The sequence below is a fragment of the Prionailurus bengalensis genome, chromosome X, assembly GCF_016509475.1.
Source record: "Prionailurus bengalensis isolate Pbe53 chromosome X, Fcat_Pben_1.1_paternal_pri, whole genome shotgun sequence".
NCBI lineage: Eukaryota > Metazoa > Chordata > Mammalia > Carnivora > Felidae > Prionailurus > Prionailurus bengalensis.
Window position 1 is genome coordinate 56186130 of NC_057361.1, and position 24914 is coordinate 56211043.

Genomic DNA, 24914 nt, shown 5'->3' on the forward strand with positions numbered 1-24914 from the left:
CCAGACAGGAGGGGGACACCTGGGGCTATGTCTGTCTTTGCCATTGCCTGGGTGACCTTAAGAAAGTTGCTGTCCCAAGAAACATGAATTTTTGCTTTCATCTGTGTTGGGTACTTTGGCAAACAAATTAGATGGATGTGGAGCCTGCTTTCTACCTGTTAGGTATGGAGAAAATAACCCATGTGCAGGTATTATCCCTGCTATGGATTTAGTTGGTCAAGATGAGTGAGTATTCTCTTCCCAGTTTCTGTATTTGTAAATGTGGAGGATGGTAGTTGGATGGCATGGCACCTTGAGTACTCCAGATCCCAGCTAATAGGAGTCCTCAATTCAACAGTGAAATCATGGTTGTGAACATGTATTGGACCTTTGTGAGGAAAGGAAAGAGAGAGATCAAATCTTAACACTCTGTTTCTTACTGAATTTAAACCAACTCTGATGGTACTTGCTGATACACTCTTGGGAGCCCTCGTCTGCCATGATTAATGCATATGCTCCAAGTTTTCCATGTTTGGACTTAAGGCAGAGAGCTGGGGTAGTGGGAAAGTTGCAGAATGCTGGGGCCTGAGCAAGGTGGGAATGGCAACTTCCTGCTCACATATTTAATGTCCAAGATTCTCTCTTGATTGTCCGTACTAATCAGACATCTCATTGAACTTGTCTTCTGAAATCCCCATAAATTATCCTCAGCAAGCCACTGAATCTTCACGTCTACATGGCACATGTATTTAAATCCCCCATATGGTACCAGGCACATTCAGAGCCCAATAAATAATCTGTGCGCCTAGCCAACTCTGTCTTTCACCTTCAGTCCCTAGCTCTGGCTTGACTGCTCCCCGCCTACCCCCTCCTCACTAGCGGTGTGACCTGAGGAAGAGGCAGCGGCGAGGATATTGGAGGAGCTAGAAGGCAGAGCCCCGCCCACCACAATTTGGGCGACTTTCGGGGGAGTCCGGTGGGCCGGACTGCGGCCTCATTGGTCGAAGGTCGTGTAGGTGGGCGGGGCGTCCCTGCCGCCCCACTTGCTGCCGTTCCCTCCCCACCTGCGCTGAAAGTGGCCTCGGATTGACAACAGCTAAGCAGCTGCGGCAGCCGCTCTTTCTGGCTGGCACCATTACCCACGCCCGACCCGAGGCTCCGCGCGTGCCCCGGACAGAGCAGTCCCTCCTGCACTCACGTCCTGCGCACTGGCAGGGTCTTGAACCAAAGCGGTGGACGCGGCCTCCAGGTAGGAGCTGGGGCGACCGCAGGGAGAAATCTGGACCAGCAGGGCCTCCTGGGACCCCTTGCCCGGCCTAGTCTCGGGAGCGCTCTGGCCCGGCCCCCGCTCCTAGCGGTTCGGCTGGGCGGCACACACAGGAGGGGCGGAGGAAGCAAGCCCAGCCACCTTCCGCCCTGGGATTTGGGGTTGGAGTCGCCGAAACTGCGGGACCCGCTGAGCCGGCTGGCAGCGCTTCTCCCCAGGGAAGTCTGGTAGTAGAAGGAGGTTTTCTGCCTGTTATCCAGGGCCTGGCCAGAGTCCGAAGGCGTAGCTGTGGGGCTTTGGAGGGGAACTAGAACCAAGCAGGGGTGGCAGGCCTTTGGGCTCTGCGCCACTTCGCCTACCCTTTTCCTTCCTCTGCTTTTGAGGGCATTTCCAGAAAGCCCCAGTCCGGCCCTATGGGCTTTCCCCTTGGCCACTGTCCTCCCTTCTGAGAAATGCTCCAGACTTTCCTGGTAGTTAAGGTAGCTGTGGGGATCAAGTGAAAACCTTTGGAGAAGTCGCATCTTTCAGGGCCGAGTTTCCCCATGAAATCCAAAATGGGTTTGGATTGCAGATGCTCTCACGAAAGGTCTTTTAATGGAAGTTTTTGGGATTTTCAAATTAGTTAGGCTGGGGTGTTCTCCATTTCTCTTCCACCAAGACTCTGTAAACTTAAGCACTGAATTAGAACTCAGGAAACTGGGGTTCATCCACTAATTCATGTGACCTTAGGTGAGTCATGCTACTTCTGGGGGCCACAGTGTTTTCAACTGCACTTCAGGTGGTGGGCTGCATTTTAGTATTGCAAGGGCCAGTCTCTTCCATGACATTTGGTGACTTGTCACATGGTGAAAGGTTGTCTTTGAGATGCTTGGGGTGACAGGAACTATTCAGATGGAAATCTTTGTGGTGATATGCAGCCAAGCACCCTGTAACTAGTAGTGGTGGGAAGGGTGAGCAGGACAACAGCCAGACTGAATGTAGGGCCAACTCAGAGCCAGAACTACAGAAGTTGGGCTGGAGAAGCCTGGCTTGTTTCTATCCCACTTGGAGCACCCAGGTCTGCCCACCCAGGAGGAGAGGGTGATGAATCACACCAGGGCTATTTTCAAACCCTGAATCCTACTGTGAGACCTGTTCCCGTCTCCATTCTAGGGGTTGCTGTCACCACCCACCATCTTGTCTTATTGCTCTCTGAATTTTCTCCACACTTCCATCTGTCTGGAATAAAGAAGAGACAGTTTCTATCTGGGTATGGGAAGGCAGAGTGTCCAAGGGCATAAGGAAGGAGTCATGGCTGCAGGTGGTTTATGAATGGTTGACAGAGCAAGTGGGTAAGAGTGTGATGGTTATGATGGTGTTGGGTGTTGGTGGTTCTTTTACCCTAAAACTACAGCTACCATATCAGTGGACATTCTGGTCTTGATCCTCATTTTCAGGGTTTAGTCTTTGTCCAGTTTTGTTCCAGGGTTAGGGTTTAGAATTTTTGCTCCCTGGACCCCTGTAACCAGGTCTAGAAAACACCACATAGATAGAGTCCTGTTTCCCCTCTTCGCTTGCCTTCTGTTCACCTCTTAAGCAACTCTTCAGGAAGTATGCTAAACCTCCCTGTGCATCTGCAGCTCCCCTCCCCCATCTGGTGGGGGGAGACATTGTTGAGAGATATCTGGAGGTGTTTAGAGCATGAAGAGGGGCAGAAGGTGCACAAAGAAGCTGTGTATCTTGAGTGACTGCTGCAGAGTGGAGCATGAGTTGGGCAGGGCCAATGGAAGGGCCTTCCTTATTAAAGCACACCTCCAGAGTTTGAGCATAGGAGCAAAGAAAGTGGAACAAAGAGGCCCGAACTTTGACCCACTCTGCCTTCTTGAAGTTTTAAAATTCTATTCTTAGGGATAGGGATTGGAGAGGGAGCAGAGGGCCCCTGGAGCCTGGTATAGGAATACCAGCAACAATACAAAAGCAAGAAGATTCCAAAGGGAGGAGAGGATGGAGTCTCTAATCTGGGTGCTGTTGCAGCTGCCTGTGCTTTTCTGCTAGGACTCTCTTGGAGCTTCCTGTTCTAGCCATGGAAAAAGTTCAGGTTCAATGGATGGCAGTCCTAACAAAAGCAGACTGTGCCCCCACTTTTCTCAAGAAGGTGGGGCAAGGGGTCTCTGGCTGGAAGAAGGAATTGCCTCTGTCTTGAATAAAGTAGAACTTATTCTTTGGGCCTCAAGTTTGGGTAAGATCAAGTGTCAGGGCCCTGGGCTCTTGGGGGGCTGTTATCAGATAAAATAGAGATAAGAGATCTCAAAAATGCAAGGGGTCTAGGATAAGAAGTGTGAACTCCCCTATCCTGCAACCCTAAACAAAGTAGTTGGGCACAGGGCTGGGCACACAGTTGCTGGTGTCAAGTGTTTATTAAGGCTTTTCTCACCTGTGACTTGAAATGTTGGTTTGTGTGTATATGAGGAGTGAGGACCAGTCCTTGAATCAGTCTGTCATAAGTCTGAAATGCTGTGTTTGTGTGTTGAGTCTCCTCTTTCCCAGCCTTCCACCTTGGGAACTCACATGTACACAATTGTCCCTGTGGACAATTGCTGTCCCTGTTTACCCCAACTCTCAGGGACTGTAGAACTGGATGTTAAGTTCCTCAGACCCTCAGGGGTCCAGGCAGGTATGGGGCAAAACACAGGGGACTGAGAGCTGGATGTGTGAAGTTTACATTTTTTTTAGTGTTTATGTATTTATTTTTTTGAGAGAGAGACAGAGTGTAAGTGGGGGAGGGCAGAGAGAGAGGGAGACACAGAATCCAAACCAGGCTCCAGGCTCTGAGCTGTCAGCACAGAGCCAGATGCGGGGCTCAAACTCACCAACCGTGAAATCATGACCTGAGCTGAAGTCAGACGCTCAACTGACTGAGCCACCCAGGTGCCCCTGAATATATGAGGTTTAAATGAGGTTTAAACAAGCTCTGCTGTTCCATTCGTGGCCTGTCAGACTCTTGGGTTCTCCCCACTCTTTGCACTTCACTGGATTAAGTGAGGGGATCCATGGCTAAGTGCTTTGTAAACTACCAAGTGCTATACAAATTATTAGTCATTAAGTTCAGTCTTGGCTTGGTCTTGTAGAGGACAAAGAATGTAACCTTCACCTTCAGGGAATTACCATCTAGTTTGGGGGTTACTGGCATAAATAATGAGTATGTCATACTAAGTCTTTACTTCAGTGAGAACTTTTTAAAAGACTATTACAAAGACTTTCAAACATATATAAAAGTAGAGATGATTAGTGTAATGAGGCCCCATGTACTCATCACTCAACTGCAACAGCCATTAGCCCATCACCAATCTTGCCTATTAACACTTCCACCTCCTTACCTTCTTTCTTGTTATTTTGAAACAAATCCAAAGCATCTTATCAATTTATATGTAAGTAGTCTAGTATATATCTCTAAAAGATAAGGATTCATAAAAAATAGCCACTGTACCATTAGCACATCTAAAACAGCCCCTTAATATCGTCAAATATCCTGACAGTGTTCATATTTCCAATTGTTGAGGGGACTGTTTTGCCCTGGCGGGCCTGACTAGGGAGCCATTGGTTTTGACTGAGGGGAAGGTGGCTGACGAGGCAAGGCAGTGACATTTGAGCTGAACCTTTGAAGAGAGGCCCAGGGAAAGTCAATTAGGGAGCCCTAGCTCCTCATTTTATAGCACTTGGCCACAGTCTCTGGGGCTGCAGCTACAGAGGCTGACTTGTGGAATCTTCTTGTGGAAACTTTGTGCCTTGCTTCTCTAGCAGTAAATGGGATAAACTCTCCCACTTGCTTCCCCAGTTCCAGGGCCACCCAGGAACTTGAGGTCAGAAGGCCTGGGAGAATTCCTGGGAGGCTTCTTTCCTCCTGGCCCCTCCCCTCTCCCCTGAGGCCACTTTGGAGCAAAACAGGATACATTCAGGATGAGCGTCTTTCCCAGCTTGTCATCTAATCACCAAGGCCCAGCTTGGAGCTTCCTCTCTCATTCATGATAAAAACCCTCACTGTCTCCTTTTTCCCTCCACCCCAGTAAGGGTGTGCTGACTTCCTCCACATCCGGACCAGCCCTCCTCCACCCCATGTGGAGCTGAGGGACAGCTTCCCTCATCCAGGTCTCTCTTCCTAATGCCCCAGAGCAGGCTGTGAAAGGGACAGAAAGACCCTATGAGTGCTCTCCCTGGCTGCAGCCTCCTGCTCTTGGGCTGTCCTTGGGAAAGGAGTGGCTCCTTTCCAACAAGCCTGGGGTCCTGCCACTGCTTGGTTAATGATTGAGCCACATAATAACCACCTTGAAAAGTCACCTCTGGGGATGGCCATTAACTAACTCCTGTCCACCCCAGGCCTTGAGGGGATCCCATCTTAACCCTCACTTCCCCCAAGAGGACATTAACAAACATTCCTTCACAGGAACTTCCAGGGCCAATTAAACATCTGCCCCTCTGTTTTCGTTTGGGCAAACAGAAGTTGTTATTCACATTGCTGAAGGACACACATTCATTTGGGTGGTACTGAGAGAGTCAGGGAGTTGAGTTGATAGGGATTCAGATGGGCAGTTGGGGTAAGGGGGATTTTTAGGCATCAGAGTCAGAAGGGGCTGGGGATGTTTCCAGGAGCACCTGAGCCCCTAATGTCAATTTGAAAGAGCGAGAAATGTCCACCCAAAGGATCTTCCCCGTTAGTGGGGCTATGTGCATGTGTTTCTTTTGAGTATAGCTGTGGGTCCCCGCGCACAAGGCAAGGACATGAACTGTCAGCCACGCTGCTGCTGTAAGGCTGAGGCCTCCATAGTGGAGGAGGAGACCTTCCTTCAAGAGCCTGTATCTTGACAAGCAATGGGAATTGGGAAGGCTCAGGCCAGGTCCAGTTTGGAAAGCTCTGGACCACAAGCAGTTTTCTGCAGTTTCAGTGAGAAGAAAAGGAACCGACATTTAGTGAACCATGTAAGCCTACTATAGAGTCAGGAAACCTGGCTTCTGGTTGTGCCTCTCTGTAGCTACCTCTACATGAGTGACTTTAGAGAAGACATTGCTTTCTCTGTGCCTCAGTTTCCACATCTTTAGAATCATCAGGGCAAGTGGCGTGGACTCAATGGTCTCTCAGGGTCCATTCCACCTGTAAAATTATGCATGCCCAGTCAAAACCTTTTGCTTATCCACAAGGCAAAAGTCAGTTGGCTTTAAATTCTTCCAGGCCTGGTCACTAAATATTCCCAGTTGGCTGGTCACTTTGGGCTGACCAGGCCTTGAACTGCCAGAGCTTGGGTTTTCCTTGAGCATGGGCTTTTGTACAGTTTGCTCTCGAGCCCCCTCCCCATGTTTGTGTCTGTTCCAAGTGGTTACCCTCTGACCCATTCTGCCACAAGTTAATGAATGACCTGCTCTCCCTGGGTAGTGCCAACCTAAGGTGTTCCTGGGATCCCGGGTCTCTATGGCAAGTGGCCAAGGGCTTAGCCGGCCCCAGTCACTTTTATGCTTTCTCCCATAATACCCCAGAGGTAGGAAGCAGACAGAGCTCAGGGGACAAGGGCCTTTAGAGGTCCAACTCTCCTTATGAACCTAGATCTTCCCGCCAAGTATTTGTGCAGCTCTTGTTCCCCCATTTTCAGTACATGGGAGCACAATGTTTAAAGCAGTTGCTTTCATTCATGGACTATCCAAAAGTGTTTGCTTATGTTGGATTGAACTCTGTATCTCTGTGGCTTCTATAATGCTGGATCCCAGCTCTGCCCCCTGGGACCACCTAGCCACTGTCCTCTCTGACTTTCAGGGGTCTGAGGTTGGAATCCAAGTCCTCCTGCATCTTCTCTAGGACAAACAGCCTCAGTTCCTCCAAGTACTCCTCCAGGTACTTGGGGCAAGTCCCCTTCCCAGCCTCGTTACTGCCTTCTGCACATGCTACTATTTGTGGCCCTGGGAATGGGAAATGGCCACTCTACTCTTTCTATTTCTAGCCTGAACTTTTCTATAAGATTTCTCTATCATCTTTTTCTGGTGACTAACAGGTGAATCCCCAGAGTCCTGGGTCTGAGCACTTCATACAGCTCTCTGATTTGTTTGTTGGTCAGGTCCAGCCAGTTCTCATGACTGGGGAGCCATTGGAGGCTAGAGCTTTCTTCTTGTTGTCCTCGTAGCAGAGGGCAAGCCTAGTGAGAGGAGGTACTTACCTCTGACCAGTTGACTGCAGTGTACTCTGTGGGGGCTGCCAGTATATCCTGTTTTCCTGCCACTTGCTTTCTTCCCTTGAGCTGGTGGAGGTGGGGGGAAGGGGATATTTTAAGGAGCACTGAACCCGGAAATGAGTATGAGCCATGCCCACAGTAGGGCCTAGAAAGGTGAATCGGACAGGGAGAAATACCAACTCAGCCATTCCTCTTCTGCAATTGATGATTATGACAACAACAATTCTTCCCATTTCTTTCCATTTCCAAGGCACTTTCACTTCTGTGATTCCATTCTGTTCTTAGAGCAGCCCAGTAAGATAAGCAGTGTGATCCTTGTTGATATGTGCCTGTGGCCCAGAAAGGGGAAGGGCATGGTCTCCAAGGAGGGAGGATTTAGAACCCAGGTCTCCTCATATTCAGCCGTCCCTGTTTCCCCTAAACCACACCCGGCAGCCAAGGCATCTGGGGCTGACTCAACAGCTTCCTCACCACAGAGGAACATCTGCCCAGGCTGCAACTCTGTTCCCATGGTAGAGGGAACAATCTCCAGGGGAGGTGGCCAAGGATTTCCTGTCCTTTATCTGGGCTGGCCAAAGGCTGGCCTGTCTGAGGTGTGAGACATGCACTTGCAGCCAGCTTTTCTGCTCCAGGCTGAGGTCAAGTCAGGCTGGGGCTAGGAGCATGGAGCTTGGGAAGAGCTTGGCCCCAGACATCTGGCCTGAGCAGCCCCTACCTGAGCAGGGCTTTCTAAATCGGAAGAACATTTGTAGAGGGGCTTGTGGGAAAGGGGCCAGACTGGAGATGAAGCAAAACTCATGCTGATTTGTATACATGGAGCTTGAGGCAGGAAAGTGTCATGGTGGGGAGCAGGGGCTCTGGTATAAACAGTACTGGGTGACTTTGGGCAAATTACTTAACCTCTGTGAGCCTCCATTTTGTCAGCTATGAAATAGAGATATGTACCTACCTCATGGGGTTGCTGAGTATTAAATCCCATAATACAAAAAGAAATCTCACTGTTATTGTTTAGTAGTACTTTGTGCCACCTCGTCACTTTGCTGTTTTTTTTTTATCGTTTATTTATTTTTGAGACAGGGAGAGACAGAACATGAACAGGGGAGGGGCAGAGAGAGAGGGAGACACAGAATCTGAAACAGGCTGCAGGGTCTGAGCGGTCAGCACAGAGCCCGACGCGGGGCTTGAACTCACAGACAGTGAGATCATGACCTGAGCCGAAGTCAGACGCTTAACCGACTAAGCCACCCAGGCGCCCCAACTTTGCTGTTTTTCAATGACCTGGGGAAGTGCGGTGCTCAAACATGCTGCCCCCTAGGCATTACGTCTGGATTTTTCTGTCACTTCAGATTCCACCTTCCCCAGAAAAGCATTCCTTGGCCATACCCACCTATAGGGATCCCTCCCTTAGAAGGGGGTGTAGCTCAGTGGTAGAGCGCACGCTTAGGGATCCCTCCCTCTGGCCTCCTTTAGTGGCATTTGTGGCACTGCAACAGGTTTTAGTAACCCTGATACCACCAATAATAATAGTAAATTCTTCTGAGGTCTTGGCACATTTGACCTTATTTAGCTCTCAGGATAATTCTGTAAGGTAGGTCCTGCTATCATCATCCCCACTTTACGTATGAAGAAACAGAGGCAAGAAGAGGTTAAATGAAGAAGTTACTCAAGGTCCCGTAGCTAGGGAATGATGGAGCTGAGATCAGGATCCAAGCAGGCTGACTCTACCACTCACACCCTTAGCAACAGTGCCATGCTTCTTCTCCGTTTCCCAGGTGCCTGGCCAGGAGGTGAGAGCTGAGACTTGGGCCTTCCTTCTGCCCCTGACAGCTTATTGTACCCACCAGTGATCAGTCACTCCTGGGCAGACAGTCCCTAGGTCCTTGCCTGCCCCCTCCCCACCAAGGTGGACAGATGGAGAGGAGAGAAAATCAAAGGGCTGGGTATTGATGCTCTATAGCAGAGCTGCACAGTTGGGGGAGGGTGTGCAGGAGAAGGTTGGGGAGGTGGTTCTGAGAGCAGTAGGTCTGCCTGATTAGCACCTTCCAGCACTGGGGGAACATTAAATTTTTTTAATGTTTATTTATTTTTGAGAGAGGGAGAGAGATAGAGTGTGAGCAAGGGAAAAGCAGAGAGAGAGGGAGACACAATCCGAAGCAGGCTCCAGGCTCTGAGCTGTCAGCTCAGCACCCGACGTAGGGCATGAACTTACAGACCGCGAGATCATGACCTGAGCTGAAGTCAGATGCTCAACCGACTGAGCCACCCAGGCGCCCCAGGACAAAAGAGACATTATAATGAGCCCTCTTGACAACCAGATTTCATTATTTAGAAGGTGCGGGTGGTTGGGGCACCTGGGTGGCTCAGTTGGTTGGGTGTCTGACTCTGGCTCAGGTCATGATCTCATGGTTCATGGGTTTCAGCCATGCATCAGGCTCTGTGCTGGCAGTTGGGAGCCTGGGGCCTGCTTCTGATTCTGTGTCTCCCTCTCTCTGTGCCCCTCCCCTGTTCATGCTCTACCTCTCTCTCTCAAAAATAAACATTAGAAAAAATATTTTTAGAAGGTGTGGGTAGTTAGAGGCAAGCAGGAGCCTGGCTGGATTAACTTTTTGACCCCCTCCAGCTGGTGTGGCCCATGCTGGTATTGGGAATGTGGAGGGGTAAGCTTTTGCCCAGAAGTTCTAGCCGCCCCCCACAGTGTTCCTACCTCAGGGCCCTTGGGTGCTACAGACTTCCATCCCCCGGGCTGTAACTGTTGCTGTCAGCTCCATTGCTTTTGAGCTTATTCTATGCTATCTTACCACCCAACCAGCTCCAGGGAATGCTTCAAAGGACAGCCCATCTTAGTTTCTGCCTCCTTGGGAAGTATGGGCCTGGTAGCAGCTCTGGCCAGGTACTCCAGGAGAGTTTGGCTTTTGTTCGGTTTTAGACCTTGGTGCCTAGCATAGTGGTTAGCACCAACTAACTATTCAGGTAATACTGATTGAATAAGTGCACAGCCAAGTAGGAGTGAATTTGGAGGGGAGAGCCTAGGGAGACTGACACGGGAACAGATTAATAGGATGGCTATGGTCATCTAGGCAGGCTCCTGGCCCCCATCTGTAGTACAATAGAAGCCAGTTGACCTATTGTAGCCTCAGATCCCCCATTTGTGCAGTAGGCCTGCTTTGGACAGGGCTGTCATGGGGACCAAATGAGATGTGGGATGGTCAAATGTCTTCTCTGCTGATGGGAAGTTACTTCAGGCCAAGGGTTCATACTACAAAAATCCTAGTATATGTTTTTTGTATCTATGGCCAACATGATTTCTCCTGTTTAATGAAGAATAAACAAGTCCACTTGGTGGACTTGGAGGACTCTGTAACTAGACTGCCTGGATTTGCATCTTGACACACCACTTCCTAGCTGCTGACTTTGGGCAAGTCACTAGCTATCTCTGGGCCTCAGTTTTCTCAATCTGTCAAATAGAAATATAGCACTTACCCCACAGGGGTGTTGTGAAGATTCATTGATATAAACCATATAAAAAGTACCTAGGCCTGGAACATAACGATGACTCTGTACCATTTGGCTGTTGTTATTATTATCTCATTTTATACTTGCAGAAACCTCATGTTGTCAGTGCTATAATCATATCCCTATTTTACAGATGAGAACACTGAAGCACAAAGAAGTTATGTCTTGCCCAATGTGATCTGTGTAAAGTCCTTAGCTCAGGACCTGGCACATAGTAGGTGCTCAGTAAATATTAGTGTTTCATATTAATTATTATTAATAATTACATTCACTATTGTAAATATTGTTATCAATAATGAACACAACCACAATTAAGAAGTAGCAGAGTCAAGACTAAAAGCCACATTCTCAGATTGCTAGCCTGTTAGTCTTCCCTCTGTAACCCAAAACCTCTATGTTTCTAGACTTTACACAGCTGTTAGGCCACCATTGTGGATTCTCCTTCCCTTCACCCCATATGACCTAAATATGCATGTTGTCACCCCCTGCCCACAAAGCCAAGGCCCCTGCCTTCTCCTTTATGTTCAGAATCACAGCCCTCCCTTTGGCTTCAGGTCTCCAGGAAGGCCTGTGTCCCCTGGCTTCCAGAGGGAGAACAAACCCCTCTTGAAGAGGCTACTTCTCTTAGGCCCATTTTTTCTTCCTATAAGAGACAATTTTCTCTGGATCTTAGGGTGGGGCCAGGCTCCTTCAAGGCATTTCCTGCCCAGGAGTTTATATTTGGCCCCAGCAAAAGGAAAAGGAAGTAGGCAAGGGGGTGGGGTTGGGATGTAGAAGTGGTGGCACAAGGTCAAAATGGGTGCATGCCAAGACTTTGCAGGCCAAGAGAGGAAGCAGGATATGGTGCATGTCCCTTCTTAAGTGGGCTTGGATGCCTTCATAGGAGCTTGGGATGGAAGAGCTGAGTATTCCTTGAGGTCAGAATGCCTTCACCCTCACATAGAGGTTATTTTCCATTTTTATACCTCTGGGCCTTGGTTCCTGTTCCTGTGGCTTCTGCACTGGAGCAAGGTGTTCTGCTAGTCATCTATTTGGCTGAGTTGCAGGTGTGTCCTCAGTTCTGTGTCTCTGCTATAGTGATGCCAGAGGAATGGGTGGAGTCATACGTTCGCACACTGTTTAGTTGGAAAGCAGGACTTCCTGTCTGGATGTTGCCTGAACATTCTGTAGCTCTGATTACAATGCAGTGGAGATACTGAGACCAATAAGACCCAGTTGAACTCCAGTTGAATGGGGGAGATAGTCTCATGTACTGCTGAGAAGGTAATGGAAATGTGTAGAAAGTCATTTAATTTAAATGAGCCATTGGGTGGTAGGGGGTTAGTGAGAGGTCAGGGAAGGAAGATTTCATAGGATGCATCCATCCTGATGCATAATAGGAATTTTCAGCTTCAAGTCAGGCTGGGTCTAGAGTGTAGAAGGCCTCAAGTGCTAGGTGGAAGACAGTCTGGTGTCTACCCTGGGCTGTGGGCAGTGGGAAGCCTGCTAGGTTGCAGAGTAGGAGAGTGGCCAGGTCAAAGCTTGGCTCTTGTAAGAAGAAGCTGGCAGGACAACCTGTTGAAAGGAGGGACTAGAGCCTGGGAACTTGGAGGGCTTAAGTAATCTAGACATGAGAACCTAGAGCACGGTTGGGCATGGGAAACCGTGACCACCTGATGGAAAAGTTGATAGAACTTGGTGACTAAATACATGAGCCAAGAAAGGACAGAATAGGATGACTAGTGTTTCAAACCTGGGTGTTTGGTGCCTTTGGAGGTAGAAAATCTGGAGAGAAAGCCAGGTTGGGAGGGGAAGATGAGTTTGGTCTTGGTCTTCACCGAAGACCCTCACTGGAGTCTCCCAGAAGAGAATGTGCAGGAGGAGGAAAGCTCCCTATACTGAACCAGCCACTGCTAATCACACACACCCTTGCTCTGGGTCTAGATTTGGTGAGTTGCTATTAGAAGATGAGGAAACTGTAGCCCAGAGAGTGTTGATGGCTTGCCCAAGGTCACCCAACAAGTTCCTAGTACAGTTGGGGCTAGAATGTAGATCTCCTGGCCTTAAATCCAATAATCTTTCCACCCATACCATAATGGAGAGCAGTTTCCACTGGTCTAACATCTGCCCCAGACCAGTTAGGCTGGCAGCTCTTGCCTCAAGGCTGGGAACTGGAGGTGATGGAGTAGTACATGACTTATTAAAACACATGTCTTTCCTTGTCACCATGACCTTGTCAGAGCACTTGGGGACTGGGTTGGGGGCAGGATCCCCTGGAGGCAAGAAAGCTAATGGGGTGACTGCAACAAAGCAGGTGACAGCTTTGACCTTCACTGTCACAGAGAAGCCCTGGGCTAAGCAAGAATGTCAGCTGCCTGCTTTAACCCTGCTGTATCAAGTGCCAGTTCAGGAGACCACAGACTGGACCCAAATTTTCAAGCAGCCCCAGCAGGCCAGAGGTCTGATTTAGCCACAAGGCCCTCGTGAGCCTCCCTTGCTTAAAGCTGCATACCAGATCTCTGGCTACAGCTTCTATGGGAAGAGGTGTATGGTTGGGGGTTTCATGCATGACTTCCATATTTATAAAAACTTCAAACTAGAACTGCCACCTGTCTGTGGCTGACCCAACTCTGCCTATGAAGGATTAACAGGGTCCACAGACCAGGGATGCCACTGAATCATGTATCCATTATTTGCCTCATCCCTCAGGATATCCCCAAGGAAGGATGGGAATACCTGGAAGTGCTAGAGGATCCCAGGTAAGGTGGAGCTGACCCTCATAGTTTCACATTTCAGGTCTGGGGTCAACCGTTCTTTTGTTGTGGGGACTGTCCTGTGTGGTGTAGCATGTTTAGCGGCATCCCTGGCCTCTACTCAGTAGATGCTAATAACATCCCTCCCCAGTTGTGATGGCCAAAAATGTTTCTAGATATTTCCATAGGTCCCCTGGGGCATAACATTGTCTCTGGTTGAGAATCCCTGAGGCCTAATGGCTTTGGTGTGGACATGGAGTGTTAAGGAGAAAGGGGTATTAGAATGGAGAGCCACACATGTGAGCTTGCCACTAGCCAGCAAGATTCAGTGGCTTCACTAATGTTGCCACCCAGTCCCATGGTATTGTCCCTTCCTGGGCTGTGTGCCTTGGTGGTGCCTCAGTTCTGACAGGGAGACTCCAAAAGTGTTGCATGTGTGGGCGCAGGAGCTTGGCATCCAGCTGTAGATCTGGCTGAGATTGAGGCTGGCATCCAAACAGGTGTAGTAGGGGCCCCGAGTTCTGCCTGTGACCTAACAAGCCAGAGGCCAGCCAGTGACTAGCACAGCCAAGCTAGTTGCTTGAAATCCAACAGCCCTTACCATGGCACCCCTCCTGTGAGGTTTAGAATGTGGGATGAGAGCTATTTTGGTCTTGTCTCTTTTCCTCCATTTGTGTCCCTCTCCTGTAAGAATCTAGTAAGAATTGTAATTACAGCTAAGAGCAGTAGTAGCAGGGAGACAACGAGTGTACCCAGTCTCCTAGTGGACAGGGTATTTCAGACTCCCCTGAATCTCCCTTCCAAGGTCAGGAAGGGGGAAATCTTGGCAGTCTTTAAATTCATGATAGCTGTTATTATGAGCCCTTTTGAAGGCTCCCTTCCCACTGTCCCTCAGGGAGAGAGGGGGCATAGCCAGACAGTCACCTGTTGCAGCATTTGTGAAAATTTGAATGAAGATCCACTTCTGAGGGATCCAAGGATCAAGACTGGGTGGGCATACTTCTTGTGGCCTGGGCTCCTTAGATGTATCCTTATGAGAGGGTGAAAAGAGCTGGTAATAGCTGCCTGGGGCCAAGTGAGATCCGAGCCATCTGCCACAAAGCCAACATCTCTTCCTTAAGGAGGATCCCTCTCTAGTAATGGAGATGGGCAAAGAAAAAGGGCCTTGCATCAACCAAGAGAAACAATCTGAGAAGCCTTTTGCCAGGACCTAGCAGCAGGGCCTGGAGTGGTAGGGGGCCCCTCTGCCTACCTTGAATACCAGCTTGATCTCACAAAGTCCACCTTAGACACTTGGGTCATCACACAGTGGCATCCCAGATCTTTCTCCACTCCTTCACAATGGTGGCTTTTCCTCCTGTGCTCACTAAAGGTGAGAAAGACCATGATGATGCCAGACCTTATTTTGGAGACACTCCTCCTACGGTGAGGGCCGTGAAGGAGATGCCTTTCCAAATAGGAAACAAAGTAAGGTAAAGGAAATCAACACAATTGCTGGTCCTCTGTTTGAATAAATTACCTTCACATATACCCATAGGTATGCCCTCCCCTGTCTTACCATAAGCTCATTGCTTTCTTGCTCCTTCACTCTGGCTGAGAGAACATGGACCAGTGATTAGAATGGGCCTGAGTCTGGCCTCTGGCTAGAATCTTTCCAGAGACCTATGCTGTGGCTTTTTAGCTGGCCATGTTTGTTTAAGGCCTACACTTTATATTGCCTACACTTTAGAATCATCTGGAAAGCTCTCAAAAACAAATGAAAACTAACCACCCCTGTTCCCAGAGATTCTAATTTAATTTGGTCATGATGGGGGCCCAGGCACTGGAATTTTTAAAAGATCCCAGATTATAATGTGCAGTCCGAGTTGAGAGAGTACTGCTTCAGCAGGACAAGGATCCTTTGATGTGGGGCCTCTGTGACATCCACCCATTGCTTATCCTGGGCCCTGAGTCTTACCTGGTACCTATGTCTGAGCTGGCTTTTGGGTTGGGGAAGCACAGGCAGAAGTGGGGTTCAAGTGGCTCTCTCACGGTCCAGAGTGACCACAATGCGAAAGTCCCCCAAGTGTGGCATGAAGAGGGTCAGGTTGGTGATATCGGCTGGGTGCAGCCTGACCTCCCTCAGCTTAGTTGCCAGTTGCCTTTTCTTTTTCTCCTAGCTCATTCTTACTGTTTTAAAACTAGGACACAATCTGAACTGAGCCTTAGAGACTGAATTTGTGAATACTAAGTTCAAGTAGTCTTATTTTAAGTTTTTATTTAAATTCCAGTTAGTTAACATATAGTGTAATGTTAGTTTCAGGAGAGAGAGGCCAAGTTCAAGTAGCCTTAACAAAAGTAGCACTAATGATAGCTTTCATATAGTCAGTTTCAAAACCAGGAAAAAGCTGACCAAATCCACACAATAGCTGTGGAAGTAAGCAGGAAAGTTGTTAGTCCTTGCTGTATAGATCAAAATCCAAAGCTTATGGAATGAAGCAAGTTGCCTAAAATGACTTAGGCAGCAGGTAGGGGAGCCAGCTTGATTGTAAAAAGCTCTTTCTTCAACTCAGTTATCATCTTTGAACATTATTGCATTTCCTCAGTGGGGATGTTGCTGCCCCTTTCCCGAGCGCATAAACTCTACTCTTGTTCATATAGCATTTCTCAAGAAGAAAAGCCCGGCTTTTCTCCTCATTCCATCCTTCTCTGAATAGAAAAAAAAAACGCTGTGCTAAGAGGATCCCTGGTGCATGGCCTATATTAGTAGGTGCACATCCTGTCATTGGCGTCTGAAGTCATCCATTGCTGCTCAGCAATGTTTCTTTGACACTCCCTCCAGGAGACTCGTGGGTATGGCCTTGAGGCCTGATTTGATGTTGGAGCTTTCGAGTATGCCCTTTTCCCAAACTTTTATGGCTCAGATCAGCTGGGACCCTCCCCAGGGAAAGAGTCTGGGCTTAAATCTCAGTGGAAACCTGGGGTGCCTGGGTGGCTCAGTTGGTTAAGCGTCCAATTTCGGCTCAGGTCATTATCTCACAGTTCCTGAGCTTGAGCCCTGGATCGGGCTCTGTGCTGACATCTCAGGCTGCTTCGGATTTTGTGTCTCCTTCTCTCTCTGCCCCTCGCCTGATCATGCTCTGTCTCTGTCTCTCAAAAATAAAGAAACATTTAAAAAAATTTTTTTTTAATCTCAGTGAAATCGAGCTTGTGCCAGATGAGTGACATCCCTGACCTGTCCCAGCATATCAACCTAGCCTTGACCAGAGCATGGCCTGCAGAATATAGTGAAACTGCTGAAATCTGCACATCTGGACATAGAAACAGGACTAGGGGTCACAGACATTCCCACATCACTCGCCTCAGCCTGCCTGGTGTTACTCTCCCCACGAGGCATGTAAGGCAGTCCTCAGTCCAGGACACCTGGGCCCCAACCTCAGGTGAGTGGACTCTACTGGGGGTAAGTGGTCACTCCTGGCCCCAGCCTCTACAGGCTGGGATGTGTGGGAGGGATGAAAGCAAAGCACTTTAGCTCAGCCCTTAATCACCAAGACATATATCTTTGCTCCATTTGGGAGGGAGCCTCAGGGCCTCCCAGCCCTCCATGAGGTGGTATATTGTTAGGAGCCAGTGTCCCTGACATCCTGTTGGGTAATAACCTATTACATTCTCCAGATTCCTGCCAGGGAGTACTTTCTGGGGATTCATCCCATAACCCTGCTTCAAACTACTTGGATCCTTTGTCTTTTGGAGCTATTGTGGCCTCTTTGAAACTTCTGCCTCCTAACTAACGTCACTTCCTGGAGCCATTTGGCTGCAATTTTGACAGTGATGTGGATGCAGCCACTTTCTTTTTGTTTTGTTTTTTTTTTTTTGTTTTATTTTTTTAATATCAAATTTATTGTTAAATTGGTTTCCATACAACACTCAGTGCTCATCCCCAAAAGGTGCCCTCCTCAGTACCCATCACCCACCCTCCCCTCCCTCCCACCTCCCCATCTACCCTCAGTTTGTTCTCAGTTTTTAAGAGTCTCTTATGCTTTGGCTCTCTCCCTCTCTAACCTTTTTTTTTCTTTCCTTCCCCTCCCCCCTGGACTTCTGTTAAGTTTCTCAGGATCCACATAAGAGTGAAAACATATGGTATCTGTCTTTCTCTGTATGACTTATTTCACTTAGCATCACACTCTCCAGTTCCATCCATGTTGCTACAAAAGGCCAGATTTCATTCTTTCTCATTGCCATGTAGTATTCCATTGCATATATAAACCACAATTTCTTTATCCATTCATAAGTTGATGGACATTTAGGCTCTTTCCATAACTTGGCTATTGCTGAGAGTGCTGCTATAAACATTGGGGTACAAGTGTCCCTATGCATCAGTACTCCTGTATCCCTTGGGTAAATTCCTAGCAGTGCTATTGCTGGGTCATAGGGTAGATCTATTTTTAATTTTTTGAGGAACCTCCACACTGTTTTCCAGAGTGGCTGCACCAATTTGCATTCCCACCAACAGTGCAAGAGGGTTCCTGTTTATCCACATCCTCACCAGCATCTATAGGCTCCTGATTTGTTCATTTTAGCCACTCTGGCGTGAGGTGATATCTGAGTGTGGTTTTGATTTGTATTTCCCTGATGAGGAGCGACATTGAGCATCTTTTCATGTGTCTGTTGGCCATGTGGATGTCTTCTTTAGAGAAGTGTCTATTCATGTTTTCTGCCCATTTCTTCACCGGATTATTTGTTTTCCGGGTGTGGAGTTTGGTGAGCTCTTTATAGATTTTGGATACTAGCCCTTTGTCCGATATGTCATTTGCAAATATCTTTTCCCATTCCCTTGGTTGCCTTCTAGTTTTGTTGATTGTTTCCTTTGCTGTGCAGAAGCTTTTTATCTCCATGAGGTCCCAATTGTTCATTTTTGCTTTTAATTCCCTTGCCTTTGGAGATGTATCAAGTAAGAGATTGATACAGCTGAGGTCAGAGAGGTTTTTGCCTGCTTTCTCCTCTAGGGTTTTGATGGTTTCCTGTCTCACATTCAGTTTCTTTATCCATTTTGAGTTTGTTTTTGTGAATGGTGTAAGAAAGTGGTCTAGTTTCATCCTTTTGCATGTTGCTGTCCAGTTCTCCCAGCACCATTTGTTAAAGAGACTGTCTTTTTTCCATTGGATATTCTTTCCTGCTTTGTCAAAGATGAGTTGGCCATACTTTTGTGAGTCTAGTTCTGGGGTTTCTATTCTATTCCATTGGTCTATGTGTCTGTTTTTGTGCCAATTCCATGCTGTCTTGATGATGACAGCTTTGTAGTAGAGGCTAAAGTCTGGGATTGTGATGCCTCCTGCTTTGGTCTTCTTCAAAATTACTTTGGCTATTCGGGGCCTTTTGTGGTTCCATACAAATTTTAGGATTGCTTGTTCTAGCTTTGAGAAGAATGCTATTGCAATCTTGATTGGGATTGCATTGAATGTGTAGATAACTTTGGGTAGTATTGACATTTTAAAAATATTTATTCTTCCAATCCATGAGCATGGAATGTTTTTCCATTTCTTTATATCTTCTTCAATTTCCTTCATAAGCTTTCTATAGTTTTCAGTATACAGATCTTTTACATCTTTGGTTAGGTTTATCGTAGGTACTTTATGATTCTTGGTGCAATTGTGAATGGGATCAGTTTGTCTTTCTGTTGCTTCATTATTAGTGTATAAGAAGGCAACTGATTTCTGTACATTGATTTTGTACCCTGCGACTTTGCTAAATTCATGTATCAGTTCTAGCAGACTTTTGGTGGAGTCTATTGGATTTTCCATGTATAATATCATGTCATCTGCAAAGAGTGAAAGCTTGAAATCATCTTTGCCAATTTTGATGCCTTTGATTTCCTTTTGTTGTGTGATTGCTGATGCTAGAACTTCCAACACTATGTTAAACAACAGCGGTGAGAGTGGACATCCCTGTCATGTTCCTGATCTCAGGGAAAAAGCTCTCAGTTTTTCCCCATTGAGGATGATATTAGCTGTGGGCTTTTCATAAATGGCTTTTATGATGTTTAAGTAAGTTCCTTCTATCCCAACTTTCTTGAGGGTTTTTGTTAAGAAAGGATGCTGATTTTGTCAAATGCTTTCTCTGCATCGATTGACAGGATCATATGGTTCTTTTCTTTTATTAATGTGATGTATCACATTGATTGATTTGCGAATGTCGAACCAACCCTGCAGCCCACGAATGAATCCCACTTGATCATGGTGAATAATTCTTTTTATATGCTGTTGAATTCAATTTGCTAGTATCTTATTGAGAATTTTTGCATCCATATTCATCAGGGATATTGGCCTGTAGTTCTCTTTTTTTACTGGGTCTCTGTCTGGTTTAGGAATCAAAGTAATGCTGGCTTCATAGAATGAGTCTGGAAGTTTTCCCTCCCTTTCTATTTTTTGGAATAGCTTGAGAAGGATAGGTATTATTTCTGCTTTAAATGTCTGGTAGAATTTCCCTGGGAAGCCATCTGGTCCTGGACCCTTATTTGTTGGGAGATTTTTTTTTTTAATTTTTTTTCAACGTTTATTTTTGGGACAGAGAGAGACAGAGCATGAACGGGGGAGGGGCAGAGAGAGAGGGAGACACAGAATCGGAAACAGGCTCCAGGCTCTGAGCCATCAGCCCAGAGCCTGACGCGGGGCTCGAACTCACGGACCGCGAGATCGTGACCTGGCTGAAGTCGGACGCTTAACCGACTGCGCCACCCAGGCGCCCCTGTTGGGAGATTTTTGATAACTCATTCAATTTCTTTGCTGGTTATGGGTCTGTTCAAGCTTTCTATTTCTTCCTGTTTGAGTTTTGGTAGTGTGTGGGTGTTTAGGAATTTGTCCATTTCTTCCAGGTTGTCCAGATTGTTGGCATATAATTTTTCATAGTATTCCCTGATAATTGCTTGTATTTCTGAGGGATTGGTTGTAATAATTCCATTTTCATTCATGATCTTATGTATTTGGGCCATCTCTCTTTTCTTCTTGAGAAGCCTGGCTAGAGGTTTATCAATTTTGTATATTTTTTCAAAAAACCAACTCTTGGTTTCGTTGATCTGCTCTACAGTTTTTTTAGATTCTATATGTTTTATTTCTGCTCTGATATGTATTATTTCTCTTCTTCTGCTGGGTTTGGGGTGTCTTTGCTGTTCTGCTTCTATTTCCTTTAGGTGTGCTGTTAGATTTTATATTTGGGATTTTTCTTGTTTCTTGAGATAGGCCTGGATTATAATGTATTTTCCTCTCAGGACTGCCTTCGCTGGGATGCAGCCACTTTCTAGACCCATAAGGGAATGCTAGCTGGGCCTCCTTCTCCTGTTTGTCGTTCTTTCTTGGAACGCTTCAGTTAGTTGGGAGTACTTGTACTATGTGTCAGGGTATTTTTCCACTCTCCAGTATTTTATTTAATGCTCTCAGTAGCTATTACAGGTAGACGCAATTCCATCCATTTTACAGTGGGTGAAACTGAGTCTTACAGAGGTTAAACAACTTGCCAAGGTCTGAGAGCTAGTGACTGACAGCACTAGGATTTCAACTCAAGCTTGTTACTCCACTACATCAGGAGGTCAAAAAAAAGTTTGGGGACCTGGAGTTTGTTCCTTTGAGTCTAAGCCCTTTGTTTACCTGGCCTCTGAGGGCAAGTGGCATAATGAAATGGGAAAGAGAGAGCTGTAAAGGAAATTAAAAGGTCAGGGTCTCACATGAAAAGACATTTCTCCAAAGAAGACATACAGATGGCCAACAGATGCATGAAAATATGCTCATCATCACTTACTATCAGGGAAATACAAATCAAAACTATAATGAGACATCACCTCACACTGGTCAGAATGGCTAAAATCAAGAATATCAGAAACAACAGGTGTTGGTGAGGATGTGGAGAAAGAAGGACCCTCGTGCAGTGTTGGAATGCAGCCACTGGTGCAGCCACTCTGGAAAACAGTATGAAGTTTCCTCAAAAAGTTAAAAATAGAACTACCCCATGATCCAGCAAATGCACTACTATTTACCCAAAGAATACAAAAACACTAATTCAAAGGAATATGTGCACCCCTCTGTTTATGGCAGCATTGTTTATAATAGCCAAGTTATGGAAGTAGCCCATGTCCATCAATTGATGAATGGGTAAAGATGTGGTGTGTGTGTGTGTGTGTGTGCGTGTGTGTGTGTATAGTGTACACACACACACACACAATGGAATATTAGTGATCAAAAAGAATGAAATCTTACCATTTGCAATGACATGGATGGAGCTGGAGAGCATTATGCTAAACAAAATAAGTCAGATAACAACAAATACCATATGATTTCACTCATATGTGGAAGTTAGGAAACAACAAAGGAGCAAAGAGAAAGAGAGAGAAAGTGCAAGAGAGCATGCACACAAGAAATAGACTCTTAAAATACAGAGAACAAACTGATGGTTACCAGAGGGGAGTTGGTCAGGGGATGGGTGAAATAAGTGGTGGGGATTAAGGAGTGTACTTGTGATGAGCACCAGGTGATGTATGGAATTGTTGACTCATCATATTGTCCACCTGAACATAAAATAACACTGTATGTTAAGTAACTGGAATTAAAACAAAAACTTAAAAAAAATTAAAGATTAGGATCATAGTCTCAGCTGTGACATGTAACTCTGTGGGAATTGGGAAAGTTCCTCGGGACTCAATATGCCCCATACTATAGCTTTTTAAAAGTGCTGACATGGAAAGCCCCACCAGAGACCAATTAAATCAGCCTCTGAGGATGGGATCCCAGGGAATTGGTCTTTTTTAAGCTTCCTAGCTGATTTTAACGTGCATCCCAGGGTGAAAATCCTTCAGCTAGGGATATAGGCCAGTGCTTCTCAAACTTTAATGTGCATGCAAATAAACTCAGGATGTAGTTAAATATAGATTCTGATTCAGTAGGTCTGGAATTCTGCATTTCTAACAAGCTCCCTGGTGATGCTGATGCTGCTGGTCCAGAGATCACAGTTAAAGTAGTAGCAGGCTAGAGAGATCTAGGTAAAAGCAAAAGAACTTGGTGCCCACTCAGGTGCACTGGTTTCCTTCCCACCAACCCTGGCTAGGGCCAATGCCTAGCGTTAGAGGAGCAGGCGGCTCACCACTCTCCTGTGGGCTCTGCCTCTGTGGCTCTGGTAGATGGTGCAGATGTGTAAGATGCGGGACTTTCTTACTACACTCTCTCAACTTCTTCAGGCTTAAGAAGGACCTCAGGACTAATGGGCAGGCAGGTGCCTCTCTCCTTCCCTTTCCTCTTTGTTCTGCCTGTAGCCATAAATGGCTAAGGGCTGCAGTGGACTTCAATGGTGTGTTCTTGGCATGCAGGCCTAACCCTGGGGATTAGCTTTCCTACCTGGGGTGGCCATAGCAGACTCATGGCCCTTTAAGGGTCACTATTTCTTTCTGTGCCTGTTCCTGCCTTTCTAGGAACTATCAGGTCCTTTCTTTGGTACCTTCTCTTCATCCTAATAATGGGAAAGCATAGCTGGCTGCTAGGAGGGGCTCTGAGGATGGAGAAGGGCCTTCTCCTGGGGGTGTGGTAGGATCAGGAGACAGGGAGGTGGTAGTGTCAGCTAGCTAAGCTGTTTTAGCAGCAAAACCAGGTACCTCAGATGCTTCCTGGGCTGGTGTGAGGTCCCTTCCAACAGCTCTTACCACAGTTCCCCCACACCACCAATTGCCTAGAGACCTGTATCCTCTGCTAGGCCTGCATTGCCCCCTGTCAGAGGGTCTGAGGTACTGTTAGCTAAGCTCTGTGGGAACAAACACTTTCCAGAACCTCTCTGAAGTCCGGATGATTCCTAGATCTTTATCATAGGTTAGAAAGTTGCAGTAACAAGAAACATGGGCACATACACACACCATTCAAGTGCTGCACAGACTAAGGGGGCCTATAGGGGGTGTGTGTACAGGTGCACCATCTCATACCAATCTTCACGGATCACGGACATGAGCAAACTTGGCTACTGCTATGTGCTGAGGCAGATGCTAGGGTGGCACTGACCTGATGCACTCACTCTGGGAAATGCCCAGATGTTCATCTCCGCCCCACTCCTGTTTGCCCCAAAAGCCTTCAGGAGCTCCAGGGGCTCCAGAACCTTCTCTTCTCCCCCCTCAAATCCTCATCAGTTTGTGGCCCTTGAGAAGCCTATTGTTTTTTCTCATCAACTTCGATCTTCCTGTATTCTTCCCTCTGTTGTCTACCTACCCGCATCCTCTGAAATGTTGTTTTGTCTTTTAACTTCTCAGTCTCAGCTGCCAGGATCTCATCCTGGATTTTCCTGTAGAAGAGCACTGGAAATAAAGAGCTCTTCCTGTCTCGGAAAAACCCCACCAGTCTCCTCGGAGTTGCCTGGTCACAGGCGCTAAGGAAATCAAGGAGATGTTGGGAGTATGACTCTGTGGCCAGAGTAGCTCTGCTGAGCCACCAGCCTACCCCACCTTCCAACCCCACAGTGCCTTGTCCTGTAGTCCCAGCCCCACTGCTCCCTGGAAGTGCTTGGGGTAGGAAACAGATGGCTGCCTGGGTAGTCCCAGGGCAATGCTTCTGGCACTCAGCCTATCCTTGCCAGGAGGGCCTCCTTTACTCCAGCTGCATGTCTTCACTGAGGCTGGCAGAGGTGCTGGGCACTCCCAGAGCAGAGGTGGGAGGCTAACCCAGCCAATGCCCTCCAAGATTCCCACAGGTACCACTGTGTCATCATGACAGTCAGCACTGGATTATGCCACATAGATCTAGCCACAAGGGAGAGCTGGAGCAGTCTTGGGAGGTTCCCTGGGAAGGGAGGGCTGTAAATCCATGAGTGATGGGGAAGAGTAAGCACTGGGGAAGCTTCCATGTCAGAAAGGTAGGGGCCCTGAGTGGGAGGGAGACTGAGCTTTAACTCTGGCCCCAGCACTGCTACCTTGGTCAGCGGTGAGACTGTGGATGACTTCTTCCTTTCTGAGCCTGTCTGGAGATCTATAAAATGTAGATAGTAAAACCTCTTTCACAGCTTATTGTGTGTGTTAAGTGAGATTTTGTTATCAAAGTGCTAGGGAATGTGAGGTATGATGGTGGGAAAAAGAATGATAATCGTTGAACATTTTGTATCCCTAGCTGGACTAGGATGGTCTACCCAGGGTCATGGAAGGGGATGTCTCCCTGAAGAAGGGGAAGGTGAAGACACAGCTATGGCTTCCTCCCCCAGCAGTACTCCTTGACTTCAGACTTTCCTGAGAGTTGCTCC

The 24914-nt window shown here is 47.2% G+C and overlaps 1 protein-coding gene across 2 annotated transcripts in view; it reads left to right on the forward strand.

Annotated features, from left to right (window-relative positions):
• The first annotated feature begins 1035 nt into the window (after positions 1 to 1035).
• The window catches only part of STARD8 (StAR related lipid transfer domain containing 8), a 36846-nt gene continuing 12967 nt past the window's right edge, over positions 1036 to 24914 (forward strand). Inside the window, exons 1-2 of one of the 2 annotated variants that reach the window (XM_043570210.1) lie at positions 1036 to 1228; positions 16859 to 17101. In XM_043570210.1, coding sequence (XP_043426145.1) covers positions 16879 to 17101 — 223 coding nt within the window. In that variant the 5' untranslated portion in view covers positions 1036 to 1228; positions 16859 to 16878. Of the gene's footprint in view, positions 1229 to 16858; positions 17102 to 24914 lie in introns of those variants that run through there. The other variant, XM_043570211.1, reaches the window with a different exon arrangement.